The sequence below is a fragment of the Poecilia mexicana genome, unplaced genomic scaffold (genome assembly GCF_051168715.1).
Source record: "Poecilia mexicana isolate PSO_F unplaced genomic scaffold, ASM5116871v1 scaffold_3, whole genome shotgun sequence".
In the NCBI taxonomy this organism is placed as follows: domain Eukaryota; kingdom Metazoa; phylum Chordata; class Actinopteri; order Cyprinodontiformes; family Poeciliidae; genus Poecilia; species Poecilia mexicana.
The window spans coordinates 5,229,934-5,247,171 of record NW_028263372.1 but is presented as its reverse complement, the minus strand read 5'-3'; the positions used below and the strand labels follow the sequence as shown (position 1 = coordinate 5,247,171).

The window sequence follows — 17,238 nt, the reverse complement described above, 5'->3', positions numbered from 1 at the left end:
AATTTCCCATATTTATTGATCAGTTGAATGGAAATCATCCATACTGTAATTTACATTAAGATCAAGTTTGAAACAGTCTTTGAAAGAGTGAGATTCAGAGTGATTAATTCCCACTGACGGAATTAATCAAACTATGTTCCATAGTTTCCCTGAAACTATGGAACATACTAAACATTCATTATCTGAAATGCAGGAGGCATGTGTGACAGAGAGAGGCCAGATCTCAAATGTTCCATTTTTGTTGCTAACTGCTGTAATAAAGCCCCTACTCTCTTGCCAAGCCTTTGTGCTTGCTTGTAAAATTGCAAACTACACCTAAGTTTTCCAGGCAGCAATAACAAGCTAGCTCCAGAGAAGTGGAGATTCCTTTCTGCCCTAATGTGAAGCATGCATCTTTTCTTTTTTGCTTTTCCAAACAGCTGAGGCGATTCTCTGCTTCTGGTTTAATTTAGGTGCTGGAGGTTTTATTTAATTTTTTTATGTAATACCTGACCCTGCTTCACTGAATGACCTCAGGCTACTTTTCTGGCCTTACTGTATTGCTACAGTTCTGCTTTGTGCTATTAGCACAACAGTCGATTCATTCAACACATGGATGAGAGCTGTACCATGTTTCCTTCAACATTTCTGTGCTGTATTGACATCTCAAATGACTGCTGTAATAAGTGCAGTATCAATTTTTTTCTACACTTATTCAAACTTTGAGCTCACACTATGTATGCAAACATAATGCAAACTGAACTGAATAATGTCTTTCTCTAGTAGATGTCCACACTTTTTGCCTACTGCTGTACCAAAGATGCTAAGGCTCACAGAAAGTAATGGAAGGACACCTGAGACTGGAAGAAATAAAGATTAACTGCAATTTGCAGGAATGAACTCTGTCAAACTAATAGATATAATTCTTGGGTTGGATAGGCGTTTCCTTTCTGACATGCCTGGCTGCTAATGTCCCTAATTTCTGGGACACATTGGAGAATTTATGAGGGTTGTTTTCTTTTATGGCAACCGAATAATGTGCATCACTTACAGTAGAGTTTGGAAGCTGTGACTGTACAACAATTTGCTAATACTCTGGGATGGATCGAAAGATTCTGTCTGCTTACACGTTTGATGTTTCAGGAGAACATTTAACAAGCAAGTTAATAAAGTTCCAGCCAATACAGGTGGCTAAAAAATCTTTACAAAGAATTTAACCATCCATAGATCATTATCAAAGTGATATTGCACGATTTCTCCCAGAAAACTTACTATGCTCTGTGTTCGAATGCTAAAGCAAACGAACACAATTACAATAAAAATAAAAGATTTTTGCACTTGAACTGTTTCATCCTAATTAAAGCGTGCAATTTAAAAAAATAAAAAAAAACCTTTATCTGTGACTTGTCACATTATTTGCTGAAGTGACAACTTCAGCAAATAAAGTGACAAATCACAGACTGTCTACAGTGTAGACTGGTAAATACAGGCAGTGGTTCTGGAATTCCAGTGAATAAAAAGACACCTGACCTCAGATGTGTTCACATACTATGTTGCCATTGTGCTTCCAACCATTTCAACAAAGAGACTCTTTACTCCATCTTTGTCATGAGTTATTGGTGTATAAGAAACTATAACAAATAAATGCAACACTTAGCCTGGTGGGGGCACAAGCAAAGTCTGGTGGCCTGCCAGGCTTATATTACACTGGGGGAAATGTAGTGCTGCATAAAACAAGTGAACAGATTAAGGCCTGAGCCATCAGACAATGTATGACACGGCACTGTTGGAGAAAAGGACTTTCTAAAAACAGATAAAGCCAGTATACTTAGTGTACATCATTATAGTTTTTATAGTTGTGCTGTTTTGTTAAGAAACTATAGCAAAACAGGGAAAAGGAAATTGCTCCAAGGAAAACTTGTATTGTATTTGTGCACAATAGCTGGATGGCTTAGCTGTAACCTCTACGACATCCTACTCCGACTGTAGCACTAATGCTAAATAAATCTTCTATTGTTACGTTTTTTTTAGATTTCTTTGTCAGCTGTACATTGAATTGTCCGTTTGGGTAAGTTGACCTAGAATCTAAAATGAGCATGAAATAAAACATGTCAGCATTGTCGTCATTGGAAACTGCTATTGCTATTAGGATTATATGTCTTGAACATAGCTCTGAAATATTAGGAAAAGTAACTGTTTAGATTACAGTGGACCCCTGGTATATGCAGGAGATGGGTATAACAGCAGACCATGAATTGGCAGAATCCACAATTATATGAGACCTCCTCCAAAAAATTGTTTGAATACCTAACTTCTGGATTCTCCCTTTGCAAACACCAGATGGCATGTCAAGGATTGCACCCAGGTATTCCAGTTTCCCAATGTTCATCTTGTTTAGAATATTTTAGGTATGTTCAAATACTAATTTGAAGTCACTCTTTACATACAAATCTGTAAATAGATTAATCCACAAGTACTGAATCGTGAATAAGTGGCTCTTCCACTTTTTAATTACTTACACTCATCTACACTTGTCCAACTGCTTCTTACCATAAATAGATATACCTAGTTGGTTTGCCTTTATTAGTACTCAAGATAAATTTTGGTGTCAACACCAAAAAAAAGTTAAATCAAAAGTTAATCAAGTTAATCTAACGTAGAGTGACAACCTTTATTTAAAAATTTTGTGAAACAGTCAATACAATAAAATAAAATAAAAAAAGTTTGTTAGAGGACTGCAGTCTTATGAACCTTCAGGCCAGGTAACAGGCTTTTCAGTGTTTAAATATACTGTCAATTTAGAAGATCTCAAGAGGAATTAACTTGACAGCATCTATTGTGTCATTTAGTTTCCTCAATTTAGGAGGATTTTAATCCACTTTATGTACAGCAACGGGGAGAGAGATCACCAGTTTTTCCACTCGTAATGCTTGATGAATAGTTGTACCCAAAGAGTACAATGGAAGACAATCTGGGGAAAAAAGCATTCAAATGGATGGAATTTTTGAGAGCATTGCACAGAGAGGATGGCTGAATGCCAAATGAAGGTGGTATTTGACAAACTGTAAGTGCTGTGTCAATCTGAACGGCCCAGTATAAAAGATGGACAGAGCACTTGCAAAATTATTGATTTAGAAATCACGCGTACTTGTCTAGCTCAGTGAGTGAAGAGGATGTGGGAGATAGATAGGATATATACAAAGCATGGCCCCAGTTAGTGGTCTAGAATTAAATTATGACCGAGCTGACAGGCAAGAGTGATGGTGTAGGATAGCTGGCGTCCTCTGAGCCTGGAACAAGCGTTAGAGGAGTGTTTCCAACATGGCTGAAGAGTTGTTACTGTGGGCCATTAGGAGGCTGTGGACTCTGACAGTCTAGGCATTTAGCCATTGGTAACTTGATCAATAATTAAGCCAGTCATTGATTAGATTTATGATGAAACATTTACTATACAGCATTTGGGAAATACAGTAACAATCAAATATTTACATACACTTTATGAAAACACAAATCATTTAGTTTTGATCAGACAGACCATGTGGCAATAAATCAAAATCCCAGGAAGTGATGCAATATGCCTTGCCCAGTCAAGTAGAAAAAAACCCATAAATCAAGTAAATATGAAACACTAGTAGTAACTGCTAATATGCAGGAATACTCTAAACATGTTCATACCTTAAAATTATGTACTGTTTTTTAGTCATAATTTCAAACTTTTATTTTACTTCCTTTCTTGATTTATTTGGTGGCTTTCTTCTGTTTTTGCCTTTTTATCTTTTCCTACATTGATAAGTATTCATACTGCTTGATTTTTGCATTACTTTTAAATGACAAATGTCTTTTAAGCACTGCAGCTGTATGTGATAGATCAACACAAAGTAATTCATAATTATGAAGTAGGAAGAAAAATATTTTCTTACAATATATTTTACAAACTGAAATCTGAAATGGGTTGGCATATATTTGTAATCTGCCCCTTTTCTGTGCTGACCTTAAATAAAATCCTGCACGGCCAAGTTAGTTTCATAAACCATCTATGTGGAACTTGTTCTCAAATATAAATTCAGTTTTTGTTTGCGTGCGTGCGTGCGTGCGTGCGTGCGTGCGTGCGTGCGTGCGTGTGTGTGAAAAAGCTGTGAAATCCACAAGCATTATGGGGGAATCTGTCAACAGGACAACTATTAGTCCAAATCTGAGATGTTGGGAAAAGAATTCCATAAGAACTCCTGCTTACAGTTTGCCACAAACCATGTAGAAGCTGATTTTTTATTTTCATTTTTCTTTTGCCTACTTGATGTTTAAAATTTAACAAGCAGCATTCACTCCTCCTAGATTAGCATGTTATGACAGCTCCTTGCATTATGTTGTTGACCTTCAATTCAATTTCATTTTCAGTAATTTGTTTTTTGTTGTGATAACCTAAAAACCTTCGGGAGTCAGCCGACAGGCATAGTGCAAGAAGTGCAGATGGTACATGTGCAATCTGATAAAGAGCAATAATAATGATAGTAATAGTTCACCCATTGCAAATGCTTAAATGGACGTAGGGGGAAAAAGGAGTCAATGATGGTCAGCAATCTTACAGCCTTAGGGTACAGCCTGTTGACCATCCTAGTGGATCTTACCTGTATGTTCTCCATGGCAGCCTTTGGAACAGGTGAAGTGCTGGGTGGTACTGGCTTCTCAGGATGTTGTGTGTTTTGTGTAAATAGCAGGATATGTAGACAAAGATCTCCGGCAGGTTGCCAGCCATTCTCACCACCTTCTGGATTGCTTAGCTGGAGAACCACACTGAAAGTCTGTAGGTTACCAAACTTTGGATAGCAGAGTTGTAAAAGTTAATAATAAACCTTTTAGGAAATTTGGCTCTCTTTAGATTCTTCGGATAGAAGGGTCACAGTTGGACGCGCCATAATGGTGATGTATCAATCCAGGTTAAGTCATATAACAGCCCCAGAAACCCAAAGCTGGAGAGTCTTTCTCCTACCTCATTGTTATTGTAAAGTGGTGAATGGATGGACAGGCAAAAACGTCCCATTATGTCATTTGTCTTTTTGTTGTTAAAAAATAAGTTACTGTGAGATCGACCACTTTGTTTTCTGCAAACCTGGTGATGTGATTGGATGGTTGGGAAGCAGAACAGTCATGTGTGTAGAGTAGTGGACTGAACACACAGCCTTGAGGACCCTTATATCGGTGCAATATAAGGGTCCTACTTTCACACACTGGGAGTGGTTGGTTAAAGTTTAATTAAGGTTAAAGTCTTATGTCCAGTTATTTAGTAGACTGCTTATCCCAGTTCCAATAGGAGTTTGGGTAACACTTTATTTGAAGGGGGTTGAATAAGACTGACATGACACTGTCATAAACATGACATAACACCTGTCATGAACATGAATAAGCCTTCATGAATATTTATGACTGTTGTCATAAAGCGTCATTCGGTAAATTATGACACTTTTAATACAAAGTTGACATTATTCAAAATGTCTTTGTTATGACAACTTGACATTAACCAGAAATCATTACTGGTATAAATTTGTTATAAAAGTATTATTGATTGCACTTTAAAAATTAGGTAACTTTATGTTATTAAAGGTAAAGTTTAAACAGTAATGATTTCCTGGTTAATGTCAAGTTGTCATAACAAAGACATTTCAAATAATGTCAACTTTGTATTAAAAGTGTCATAATTTACCGAATGACACTTTATGACAACAGTCATAAAAATTCATGAAGGCTTATTCATGTTCATGACAGGTGTTATGTCATGTTTATGACAGTGTCATGACAGTCTTATTCAACCCCCTTCAAATAAAGTGTTACCGGAGTTTGTTTGGTAAGATTGTGTTAAATGCCAAACTAAAGTCAATGAACATAAATAAATGACCCTCATCAGAGTATAGATTTTAAATTATTGAATAGGGCTGGGCAGCAAAATGTGGATTTTCAAAATGCTGAATTTAAATTCATGCTACATCTGTAAAATATTTCAGAACCACAAATCAATTTGTATTGCACTTATAAATGTATTATAAGTGTATTGCATTTCATAAATACGCCCTTTTTTGTATCATTATTATTATTACTCCACAGGACATGAGCCAAACAAATTGAGCAAAGGAGCAACATCACTGGTTAAGGCTGGGAAAGCTTTAGCCTCAGACCTAGCGTAGCATTATTTTAGAACAGTCTTTGTCTGTTCCTCACAGGCAGATGAGAAAATGTTCCATTCCAACAAGTAACAAACACACCGCTGATGAGATGAAGATTCTGTACATTTGACCCAGTAAAGGTTTTGATTTTTCTTTTTTTTTCGTATCATTCAAATTGCTACTATAGGAAACACCAGCAAGATGATGTCACTATTTATGAGACCCTTACTTTCATAGCTAGTGGGTTTCACAAACTACATGTGATACATTCTTGAAATTCTGCAGATATATTTATAATTTATAATTGAGAGGAAAGCTGAGTGCTTTTCAAATGTCATTTTTACATTTTCTATTTTTTATATATGTGCTACAAAGGTAAGGAAGTTCTGACTGTGTCAGCTTAGTGTGGATCATCACTCAGGAAAACCATTTAAAGGAGAGAGTCACCTCTTAAATACCAAGCAGACACGTTTTTTCCATTCTGCTAGTCGTCCATCTAATCTTCCAAGTCAAATAAACTGCCCAGATCAGAACAAAGACACAAAGGTCAATAGTTAGATTGCGAGGGGGAAAAACTGAACTCCAGAGCCAGTTTAATATCCTTCTAGACCAATTTGTGTTGCTTTATGGAGAAGGAATAAAAGAGGGAACAACATGGGTGCAAATAAGGAGTATGACTCACTTTTTCCTGCTGACAGAAAATCCGAGTGCTGCCCCCTGTTGTACGTCAAATAGTACTGCCTAGATTTAACTGAGCAAAGTTTTTTGTTCAGATCCATATTGAAACAGCGTGATTTTACTGTGTTTTTTTTTATTTGTCTGTCCAGGTGTCCACATTCTGATCGCGGTGGGCACTGTGATGATGGTGGTCGGTTTCCTTGGATGCTACGGCGCTATTCAGGAGTCCCAGTGTTTATTGGGAACTGTGAGTTGGTTTTATCCTGCAGTCATTCCAGCCTCATAAAGTGCCTTCTAATTGTTTCCTTTCTCTTTCCTCTCTACTGCAGTTTTTCGTCTGCCTGGTCATCCTGTTCGCTGGTGTAATTGCTGCTGGGATCTTGGGTTACATGAACAAAGACACTGTAAGTGGAAACAGAAGTGGAGACTAAAGTAATGTACCATGCAAAAGTATTCACACCCAGAACTTTAGCACATTTCATTACATGAAAACCACAAAATGTTTTATTTTATTTTTTTTTAGGTTTTCACATGACAGACTAAAACAAAGTTTAACATAATCAAGTAGGGAGAAGGAAAATTATATTTTTTTTTCAAATTGTTTACAAAAAACATTGGAAAAGTGTATCCTGTATATTTTTAGCTCCTCTTTGTTGTGCTTTGTAGAATACAAAGTAAAACGTGACCCTTGTCAGATGGCTGTTCATACTGAGCCAAGTTCTGGTTCTGCCTATTAATAGGAAGTTTTCCTCCCTCCTGTTGCTACATGCAAGCTCAGTATGAGGTGTTTCTGTAAAGTCAATGACAACACAATCTGCTGGGTTTCCTTAGAACAAATTTTAACAAATGTATGATTGGACCAAAAGGACTTTTTTGTAAAGTGAGGCACTTTATAGATAAACTGAATAGAGTAGTTAAAACAACATCTTCTTTGGGAAATGTTTCTACCACCTTTGCACATATGGATGCTGAAATCTGCCCATAATTCTCTCCAATTTTACTCAAGCGCAGAAAAATTATAGGTGGACAGTATCAGAAAAGTTTTCCAATTTAATTAAATTCTAGAATTTGACTGGGCCTCTAATGGTTTGATTTGAACCATTCAGTTGTCCCACTGGAAGATAAACATCCATGTCCATTATCAGTCTTCTGCAGCCTCTAGCAGGATTTTTTCTAGGATTGCCCATTAGTTGGCTTCATTATTAAGTGAATGGTCTGGTATGAGTCGCTTTTAAAATGGGAACAAAGTAGCTTTAATTTTACCCAGTTTATTCTCGTGATATGCAGATCTAACTCAACATCCAATGGAGCTGCAGAAGAGAAACTGGACTACAATGAGTTAGTTGCCCAAATTATGAGGTAATCAATAAGAAATTCACTTCAGTATTACAGTTTTATTCAAAAACTATGGGTAGAAAGCGAAAACAGTCTTACTGACTTGAACATTTATACAGTTTTTAACTCTAGCTGGGACTTGGCTCTTGGCCTTGTTCCCTCTTCTGGTGCATTAGCCACCAGAAGAGGACGAAGGTGAGAAGCTGACCTCAGATCAAACTTTTCCTGCATTTCTACTACAAATGTGTGCAAAACTGTCAATATTTGGCTAATGTTGAAACAGTTTTGGATTTTTCCATTAACAAATAAAGCTATTTAAAACCTACATGTGAATGAGTTTGTTCACACATTAGTTACTAAAATCATGGTAGGCCATCATCCTCCAATTACTTCCTTTCTTCTTCTTTGTGGTTTGTGCTGCCAGTTTAACGTTCGGGTGTTAAGTGACTTGTGTGAAGCAAAAAAAGTTTTCATAGCAGCTTTGTGAAACAAACAAATTTTAATCCAGCCAAAAACCCACCTCATCCTAGCGCCAGAACCTTTCCTTGACAAAAAAGAGTTTTTGAAATTGGCAAATTTATGTTCTCAAATTGCGCAATTATATATTATATATTATTATAAATTCGGTTTCTGACATGATGCCTTTGCATAGATTGTAGGTAATACCAGAACTTTCACTGCATAACCAGCTGCTGCCTTCTGTTTGTCACTTCTCTTATTCAGTCAGAGCTCCAAACCACCTGCCACCACCTTTTGGTTCTAATGTGGGTGAAACTGCTATTATAAAATCTGGTTTCTTTTCCAGGTTTCAAAGGAAATGAAGAAGTTCTATGACTCTGTCTATGACATGGCCATATCAGACACCCTTAATGACCAGACTAAAAAGAAGGCTGTTGAACAAGTGCTCAAGGCCTTCCATGAGACGGTACGACCATGTTAGATTGAAAACTAAACCAGCAGAAATGAACTGTGTAAAACTGCCTCTTGGAACAAAATCAAGTCAAAATTTGGTGTCTTGTAAAAACCTTTTAATTCTGTCATCTGTGTGATGTTTTTATGTTTCAGCTTCAATGCTGTGGTAAGGACAAGGTGACCTCAGCTTTCTCAGTGATAACAAGTAAAGTCGGCTTTCAGGACGTCTGCTCCAGCCAATGGACCCTTGTTGTAAGTAATATCACCTATGTCAGCATTTTCCTTTTCACCCTCAGCCAGAAACAGGCTTTTGATAATATGTCCATTTTCAAGGCTTTTCTAGACCGCTTTATGTTCATACACCCATTCTGGAAGTCTATATTAGGCTCATTTTGTAGTTAAGTACAAATTATTAAATGCAATTCAAGTTCTACATGCCAATTCAGCAATTTGTAGGTACATTTAGGAGCCATGTTTTATTTTTTTTTTTTTTAACCAGAAACAAAACTTTCTACACAAGTGAATTTGACATTTTCATGTTAGTTTATTTCTTATTCTAGAGCAGTATTGTTGAGAATTCTAGAGATAAATAGCCTTAACGTAAAATTGGCTTTTTTGAGCTTTACGTTATGCTGTGATGACGACATCATAAACATACTCAGAGTGTTGCCTTGATTATATCATGCGTGTTTGAGAAATCTTTTAATCTCCATGGCAACCATTCAGCTGTGCCAAACACCTGGGTGAACTTAGCACTGCTTTCAAGAGGCAGCTCCTCTGTGGAGCTGCAGTTTCTAAGCTTCCGATCTTTCACCGCCATGACTCTACCACTCAGCTCCTTCAGAATAGCCAGCAGCAATTAGCAAACACCTGAAGGAACTGTGCATCTACTGAGCTCAACATAAAAGCTACATCTCAGTACAGCGCTTACTCGAGTTAATAGAACAGCCATGTTGTAATAACTTCCTGAAGGCAGAGTTTTAGAAAGAGCAGGAGTTTTTAAAGAGACAGAGGCCCAATTTCAAGGCATTGAACTGAAATCTAATGCCTTGAAATTTTTTTAAAGTTCTATTTGATGTTTAACATTTTTACAACTATTGAAGGTAACATAGTTACCTGATTGTGCTATGAAATGCCTCTGGAAAATACCTAAGACTGCTCCTTTAAAATGTTCACAACCTACATATAATGTTATTTATTAGTAACTGTTTTTCTTATTACACAATTTCTATTAAATGCAGTTCTTATCCTAGTTTGGGTCAATTTACTCCTTTAAAGTATAACTATTAAACCAAAGAAACTCTGAGCAACCTCCTGGTGGCAGATGTTATTTATTGGGGTCATAAAACCACATTTCCTTTCGGTGGACTATAACCACATTAAGAACATCGTCTTAAATCACTGGTCATCAAATTGGTATGAAGCGTCCCTCTGGCAGTTGCAGACAGGAGGCGCTGACTCTTCATCTTAATGTGGAGCGGTGGAGGACAGCTTTAGCTAATGTTGGAAAGTGATTAGTAACAAAAAAAGCAACCTGTTACTAACTTAATCACTGAAACATGACCTTAAACAGAAAACTAACACAGACTGAACACACCATTCTTAAACTGAAACATGATGGTGGTAGCGTCATGCTGCAGAGGATGCTTTTTTCTGTAGGGACATGAGAGCTAGAAAGAGATGGATAAAGGACCAATGTGAATAAATACTTAAGTGGAGGTTCAGATTAGAGCAGAACCAAAAAATATTAAAGTTAGGCATCAGATGATGTCTAACTTTAAAAGTTTTTCTTTATCTCATTTCACAGCCTGATCTTCATAATATCATGTTGTAGTGATTCCTCTTCTCAGTGAAATGCTGCCTTAAAATCAGAATTGAAATGGGGAGAAAACATGTTTTGGTGTTATTCCAGATTTAAAGGTAGTGACTAATTCTCATTTTAGTCACATTTTAGTTTATTTGTGTTAAATAATCCAATATTTTTGGATTATTTAACACAGGGGTCACCAACTCCAGTCCTCGAGGGCTATCATCCGGTAACTTTTAGGTGTGTCTCTGCTCAAACACACCTGGATCAAATAAACTGCTCGTTTCCAGACTATTGCAGAGAGGAATGAATGCTGGTGAGGAAATTCAGACATTTTGGAGCAGAGGTGAATTTAAAAGTTGCAGGATGGAAGCCCTCGAGGACTGGAGGGCTTAATATGTTGTCAAAATGATCCATGACCTGTTGAACTCGTTGGGCTAATTTGTTCTAATTTCCTATTACCCTTAAAGTTACCCTTAAAGTTGTTTGTTATATGTAAAACCTCAGAATTGTTTCAAAAATTGTGTATCTCTGTGATATTTTTCATGTATTGAGGTTCCCATTTTCTCATCTTTGCAATGCATGCTGGGCTGATGGTGTGGGTGTTAGTGGAGCTGAGCCTAAACATGAGAAATTAACGCTAGCACTCTGTTGTGAAGGCCCATAAAACGTCTGAAAGGACAAATGCAAGTTTTAGGCAAACGTTTGAAATATCCCAAAAATAAAAGAAGGAAATGTGAATCTGGCATTTCCATCTACTGGTTTTGAGCCACGCCAAACGCCATTTTGTCAGTTGTTTATTCTACACATAGTTATAATAAACAGGAAGTAAAGGTTGCTAATTAGCTTGGAACACACATCTCAGCAGTCCTCTCCTCCCATCCCAGCCTGCAGTGCCTCACCAGCCTCCCAAAGCTGCATTCCTCCCCTCTCAGCTGGAGGTTTGGGCTTTGAAAATTTCTGAGTTTCATACCTCTGGTAAACAGTCATAATTATTGAAAAAATAATTTTTCTCAATAAAAAATTAATTAGTGAGTCTGTGCCTTGTAAGACGCAGACTCACTAGTAGATGAGAATGTTCACTTTGTTAGAACTTGGTCAGAACTTGGTTTCCATCTTTCTATTTATACACGAACTGTCTTTCAAAGTGCATACTGAAAAAGAGTCTCTTGAAGCTCACCACCTCAAGTGAGCGTAAACACTTTGCAAAAATGAGGATGTTATACTGAATTTTGTTGCTTCAAAATGCACACATAAAACCGCTGATGGAAACATGGCTTAAGTTTTTGTAACCCACTATTCTCATATAGTTGGATTAATGATTTGATCCTGATGCTAACCTTGAAAGGCTGCAGCTCAGGGTTTGCCAAGCAGTGGCAGCACAAACACCAGCTTCTTCTGATTCTCCTCTTCCTCCGTTTGGTCCTCCTCATCGGGAAATGAAGATTCCCATCAAACGGGAATCTTCATTTTCCATTTGACATTTATGCGTTGTCTTCTATTCAATGTGTTAAAAGAGAAGAGCTCAAAGTTACTCAGACATTGCTTTCTTGGGTGGATGGAGCTAGCACCTCTGCACCCCCTCTACATTTTCTACCCAGGATGCATTGCAGCATAAACAATACAGTAGTCAAATTTCTAAGACTAAATAGCCCATGGTATTTTTACTGTTGTTTTTCCGTCTGAAATAAATGTCTCTCAAAGTTTGAGTAAACCTTTCCAAAATACCTGAGGGTGCTTAATGCTTCACAATGTTCAGACCAACCAAAAACACTACATATAAAAACTTTATTTTGTTGGCAAGGCATACATGTTACTTTATATGTTATTTTTTACTGCAAATAACCTATTTGATCTAACAAATGAAGAAACAAGATTCTGGACAAGCTGTGTTTGCTCCTGATGCAGAGCAGGAAGAGAAAAAAAAAGCTTTTTGCAAAATGACATGCTGAAAAAAAAGGAAATGAAAAGTGCCAACCACAAAACATTTTACATATGAAGCTTGATAATTGGGAACTACCATTTCCTCTTCTTACACTGCAGTATGCATAGCTCTGCAGAGTTCATTTGTTCACTCCAGTTGTGAGTTAAAATTTTTGTAAAGCTGCTGCTTTTTTTTTTATAATTGTAATGCATCAGTTAATGTGTGACACAGTGAAACAGGAAGTAGACAGGAAGTCACGGAACTGAAATGATTATCATGAGTGAAGCAGAGGACAGAGAGGAGCCTTGCCACGTAACTCAGCGGCGCGGTCGCTATGTGGTTCCTGTGAGGCCAGGCACTGAGGGTTAAAACAGCCAAGAATGTGGTGGGGCAGAGCTGCACTAGAAGGGATGTCAAAATAATCAATATCTTGCTATAACTGATATGAGAAAAATGCATTATTCGCATCAAAATGAAATGAAAGCAGACCCATTCTGGCCCAAATAGCCGCATGTCCTCTGAGGTCAGCCACAAGAGACACTGCCCTTCTCCAAAGATCTGCTGTAATCTGACAAATATTCTATGAAATTACAACAGACAGACATGTACAGGGCTGCAGCTGAATAGTTCTGAATATTGCTTACACTGTAAAGCACATGTTTTGCATACTTCAGATCAATACAATTTGTTATATTATAGAAGGATCCTTTATCTGTCACTCAGCAGTAAAAACTATTTGTATCAACAGCAAAGTAACAGGCAAGTAGAAGCCCATAGAGGCATATGAAAGATAAACAGTTCTAATAAAATAATTGCCCAACTGACTCAAAGGTACATATTAGAAAACAATAGAAATATCCTTTATTGCCCCTCAGTGGAGAAATTCAGCTGCACCAGCTGTAAGCTAAAGGTAACTGGAAGCATGCAGATTTTAGCTAATGAAAAAAATATTTTTATACAAATAAGAGACTGTACATTAAATAGTGTACAGTTGTCACTATTTAACATTAACACTTGTCTACTGCTTTACTAAACATGGAAGTGACATTTTACATGATATCTTTTCTGGCCTAATTCTCCCCGACCTACTGGGTTTATCATAATTAAGGTTCAAATTTGGTTTTATTGTAATTATTCATTTCCCCCCTTAATATAAAGAAAACTTTTCCTTAAAATAGTGTAGCATCCAGTGATTTTCTTAATATCAAATTCATTTGACTGTTATCCCAAATTGAGAGTGTTAAAAAAAATTTACTGTAAGTAAAAGCTTCAGTCTGAATCCAAAACACAGGACTGGAATTCTAACTGTGTGTTTGTTTTCAGGACTGCCACGGGAAAATCGACGAACTCTTTTCAGATAAGATTTATCTGGTGGGAATCGCTGCACTGGTGGTTGCTGTCATAATGGTGAGATCCTGAAGATGTTTCTGCTGAGCTGAGTTATTATGTTGTTATTACTCTATACATTGATCAAGATTTAACATTCAACTAAAATACAAAACGTAGATGTAGACTTTTTTATCATATACATAATTGCACAGGATATTTATTGTGTAATAGAAGTCTGATTCTAATCATATTAAGGTCTAGCGTTTTCTTAAAGAAATAAAGCACAGAACCAAAATACATCACTGTGATGGTAGCATATCTCCATGGTAGCAGGTCTATTCATAGGCTTCAAACCTAACATGCTTGTTTTAAATCCAAGCATCTCAAAGGATGGTTAGACTGAAACTCTGGTAGGCTATGATATTTCAGATGGAACATAGTCAGACTTGGCTGGCCAAATACACAGCCTATTTTATCCCCAAAAATGGAATGATTGAGAATTATTCTCTTTCTGTAATTCCTGTAAATGATCTAATAAACTCCATTTAGTAGAATGAACTTTTAACTCTATTATTTGAAGCTCTTACACATAATTTACTGATTTCTGATCAACTTGATTGTTGTTTTAACTGCTTTACACACTGATAACGTCAGTGTTAATTCATTCAGTTCACTACCATTGCTTGCACACACACGTGCACACTCTCATTAATATCCATTTTTTAGCCCACAGTACTTTGTTTTTTCTTTTTCACTAATGTAACATACCGTTGCTGTAACGTCTACTGTGATGTAAAATAAATTAATACTTTGATTAAAAACAAAAAGAGAGATGCTAAGTCAAGTATGGGTTAACTGCAACTCCATATTACCTTATAATATTCAAGAGCATTATTACAGTTGCATGTTTTTCTCATATTGTTCAATTATCAAGAGCCATTATTATTCAGGAAGATTATTCTTTTTAACTTAAATATTAAATAAGATTTTATGAAAAAATCTTGAAAATTTTATTACTTGTCAGTCAATTCTAACTTTGATAACTAGCACATTGTAACGTTTTACCTTGCCTGTTGAGTTCTTATATTAGATAAGTGCCAGAACACTTCCTACTGCTTAGTTTATAATTATCATCTGGAAAACAAATGAAAGATGAAAGTAAACATGTTGGTCTGTTGTCACTGAGTGTGATGTCTCTGTTTCTCCTGGCAGATCTTTGAGATGATCTTCAGCATGGTGTTGTGCTGCGGCATCCGCAACAGCCCCGTGTATTAAAGCAGCTGAGTGGATGGAAGAACCACATCAGTCACATCCTGTTTTTCTTTTCTTTATAACTTCAAATTATATCATATAATGCTTGCTGGATTTGGTCAGCTCTTTAAAATGCTGCCCTGAAAAAAAAAAAAACACACAAAAAAAATCTTCATTACACTGTTCCATGTTTTTTTATTCACAGATGCTGTCATATACAAGTAGCCCTATGCTTTTACGATGTGTAGCGTATTTTTAATCAATCATTGGTTGGTTCTAATCACCGGTCAAGGTGCTGTAGTTCTTTGGAGATTTTGTTTTTAAAGTTTGTTTTGTGTGTATTGGTTTTTACTTCAGTCCTGCCTATGATCATGCTGATACATTCTCTGTTTTATGGGTTTATTTGACTGTTTTCTGTATAAACTGTATATAAATATATGTTAACAGTGCTTTATGTCTGCCTGAGCATAGACATGGTATTACACAAGGTGTCTATCCAGTAGTTTCTCTTTACTAACCTCTGATTGATTGTCTTGCTTTAGACTGTGTGTTACTAACACTACAGCGGTCGGCCTTATCGACAGACGAAGCTCACCCCGCATCCATGTTAATATGGTATGTCTGCATGAATCTAGTTCATCTCAAACGCTGCTAGGAACACCAGTCACCAGTGTTTCCTGCAAGTATTTACTAATATTAGGAAGAAAAAAAGTTTTTCTTGCACTTAAACTAAACGTTTAGATCTTTACTTACCCTCACCAGCTGCCGTAGTGAATTTAAAAGTGAGTACGACGACAAGACCGAGCCACAACGGAAGTTATGCTTGTAGGTTTATCATAACTTCTGACTTCCTTTGTGGTTTTTGCATGTCGTTGACCACTGTATCCGTCTCCGTTTACATGGTGACGTCCTTCTCTGACCTCTGACCTCTGAGCATTGATGTTTACCATCCATGTAAGAACATATTTTAGTAGAGGCCCAGATGGGGTAGAGGCAGCAGATCTGTTTGGGTCCAAATTTACTCTACAAGATGCAGCTGTTGCTCACACACACACACACACGCACACACAGCTGCACATCAGCACTGCCTGGAAATAAACACCACTTCACTGCATCTTTCTAACCCCCTATGAAGTCTTAGCCTATATAAACCATGCCTTGTAAACTGAGAAACAGTGGAAGTGTGTAATACACCTTTAATGTATCCTAGTAGAGAAGGTTGTAGAGAACAATGTATGCCTTTTTTCTCTTTGTATCGCAATATCTTTGTCTGGTACGTCAAACAAAGTCTGGTGAGGGGGAGAGAGGTGTTCAGTGGCAGGGTCAGCTTTTCCCCCAGATTATTAAAATTAACTAAAAAGAATAAAGTACAGCATTTATTTGGCTCTTAATGAGGACACAGTGCGTTTCTCCAAGTTGATATACTTTATTTGACAAAGAATGTTCACTGCCAAAAGTCTGGCCCTCTTTTTGCCCTTGTGGACTTTGTTTTGCCCGGATTTAAAGGGATTAAATGTATTTTCCAAGTAAGTAATTTGCTGGTCTGGTCTTTGTTTCAAAGCATGCTGCGCTGTGATATGGACAAGTCTTTATCAGTGAGTAATACATGAACCTGTAGATAGAATAGAACTCTTCTGACAAAAAATATAAATAATTATCAGTAATCATGATCACAGATTTAAAGAGTTTTACTGAATTAATGTTGTTTTTTTTTTAACAAACTGTTTTAAAAATCCATGTGTGTCACCCAACTTGGCCCAGGATTATATTTAACATGACGGTTCGAACCATGGAGGGGTCAGTTAGTCCATATCCAGATGAGTATTTTTGATGCATTACATGACAGTATGTTATAAGACAGATAATCT

General features: G+C 36.8%; 1 protein-coding gene across 1 annotated transcript in view; it reads left to right on the top strand.

Moving 5' to 3' along the window:
- The window catches only part of LOC106925762 (CD81 antigen), a 31,117-nt gene extending 14,217 nt beyond the window's left edge, over positions 1-16,900 (top strand). The window contains exons 3-8 of the mRNA XM_015000242.2: positions 6,962-7,059; positions 7,142-7,216; positions 8,953-9,072; positions 9,213-9,311; positions 14,114-14,197; positions 15,332-16,900. Coding sequence (XP_014855728.2) covers positions 6,962-7,059; positions 7,142-7,216; positions 8,953-9,072; positions 9,213-9,311; positions 14,114-14,197; positions 15,332-15,394 — 539 coding nt within the window. The 3' untranslated portion in view covers positions 15,395-16,900. The remainder of the gene's footprint in view (positions 1-6,961; positions 7,060-7,141; positions 7,217-8,952; positions 9,073-9,212; positions 9,312-14,113; positions 14,198-15,331) is intronic.
- The last annotated feature ends 338 nt before the right edge of the window (positions 16,901-17,238 follow it).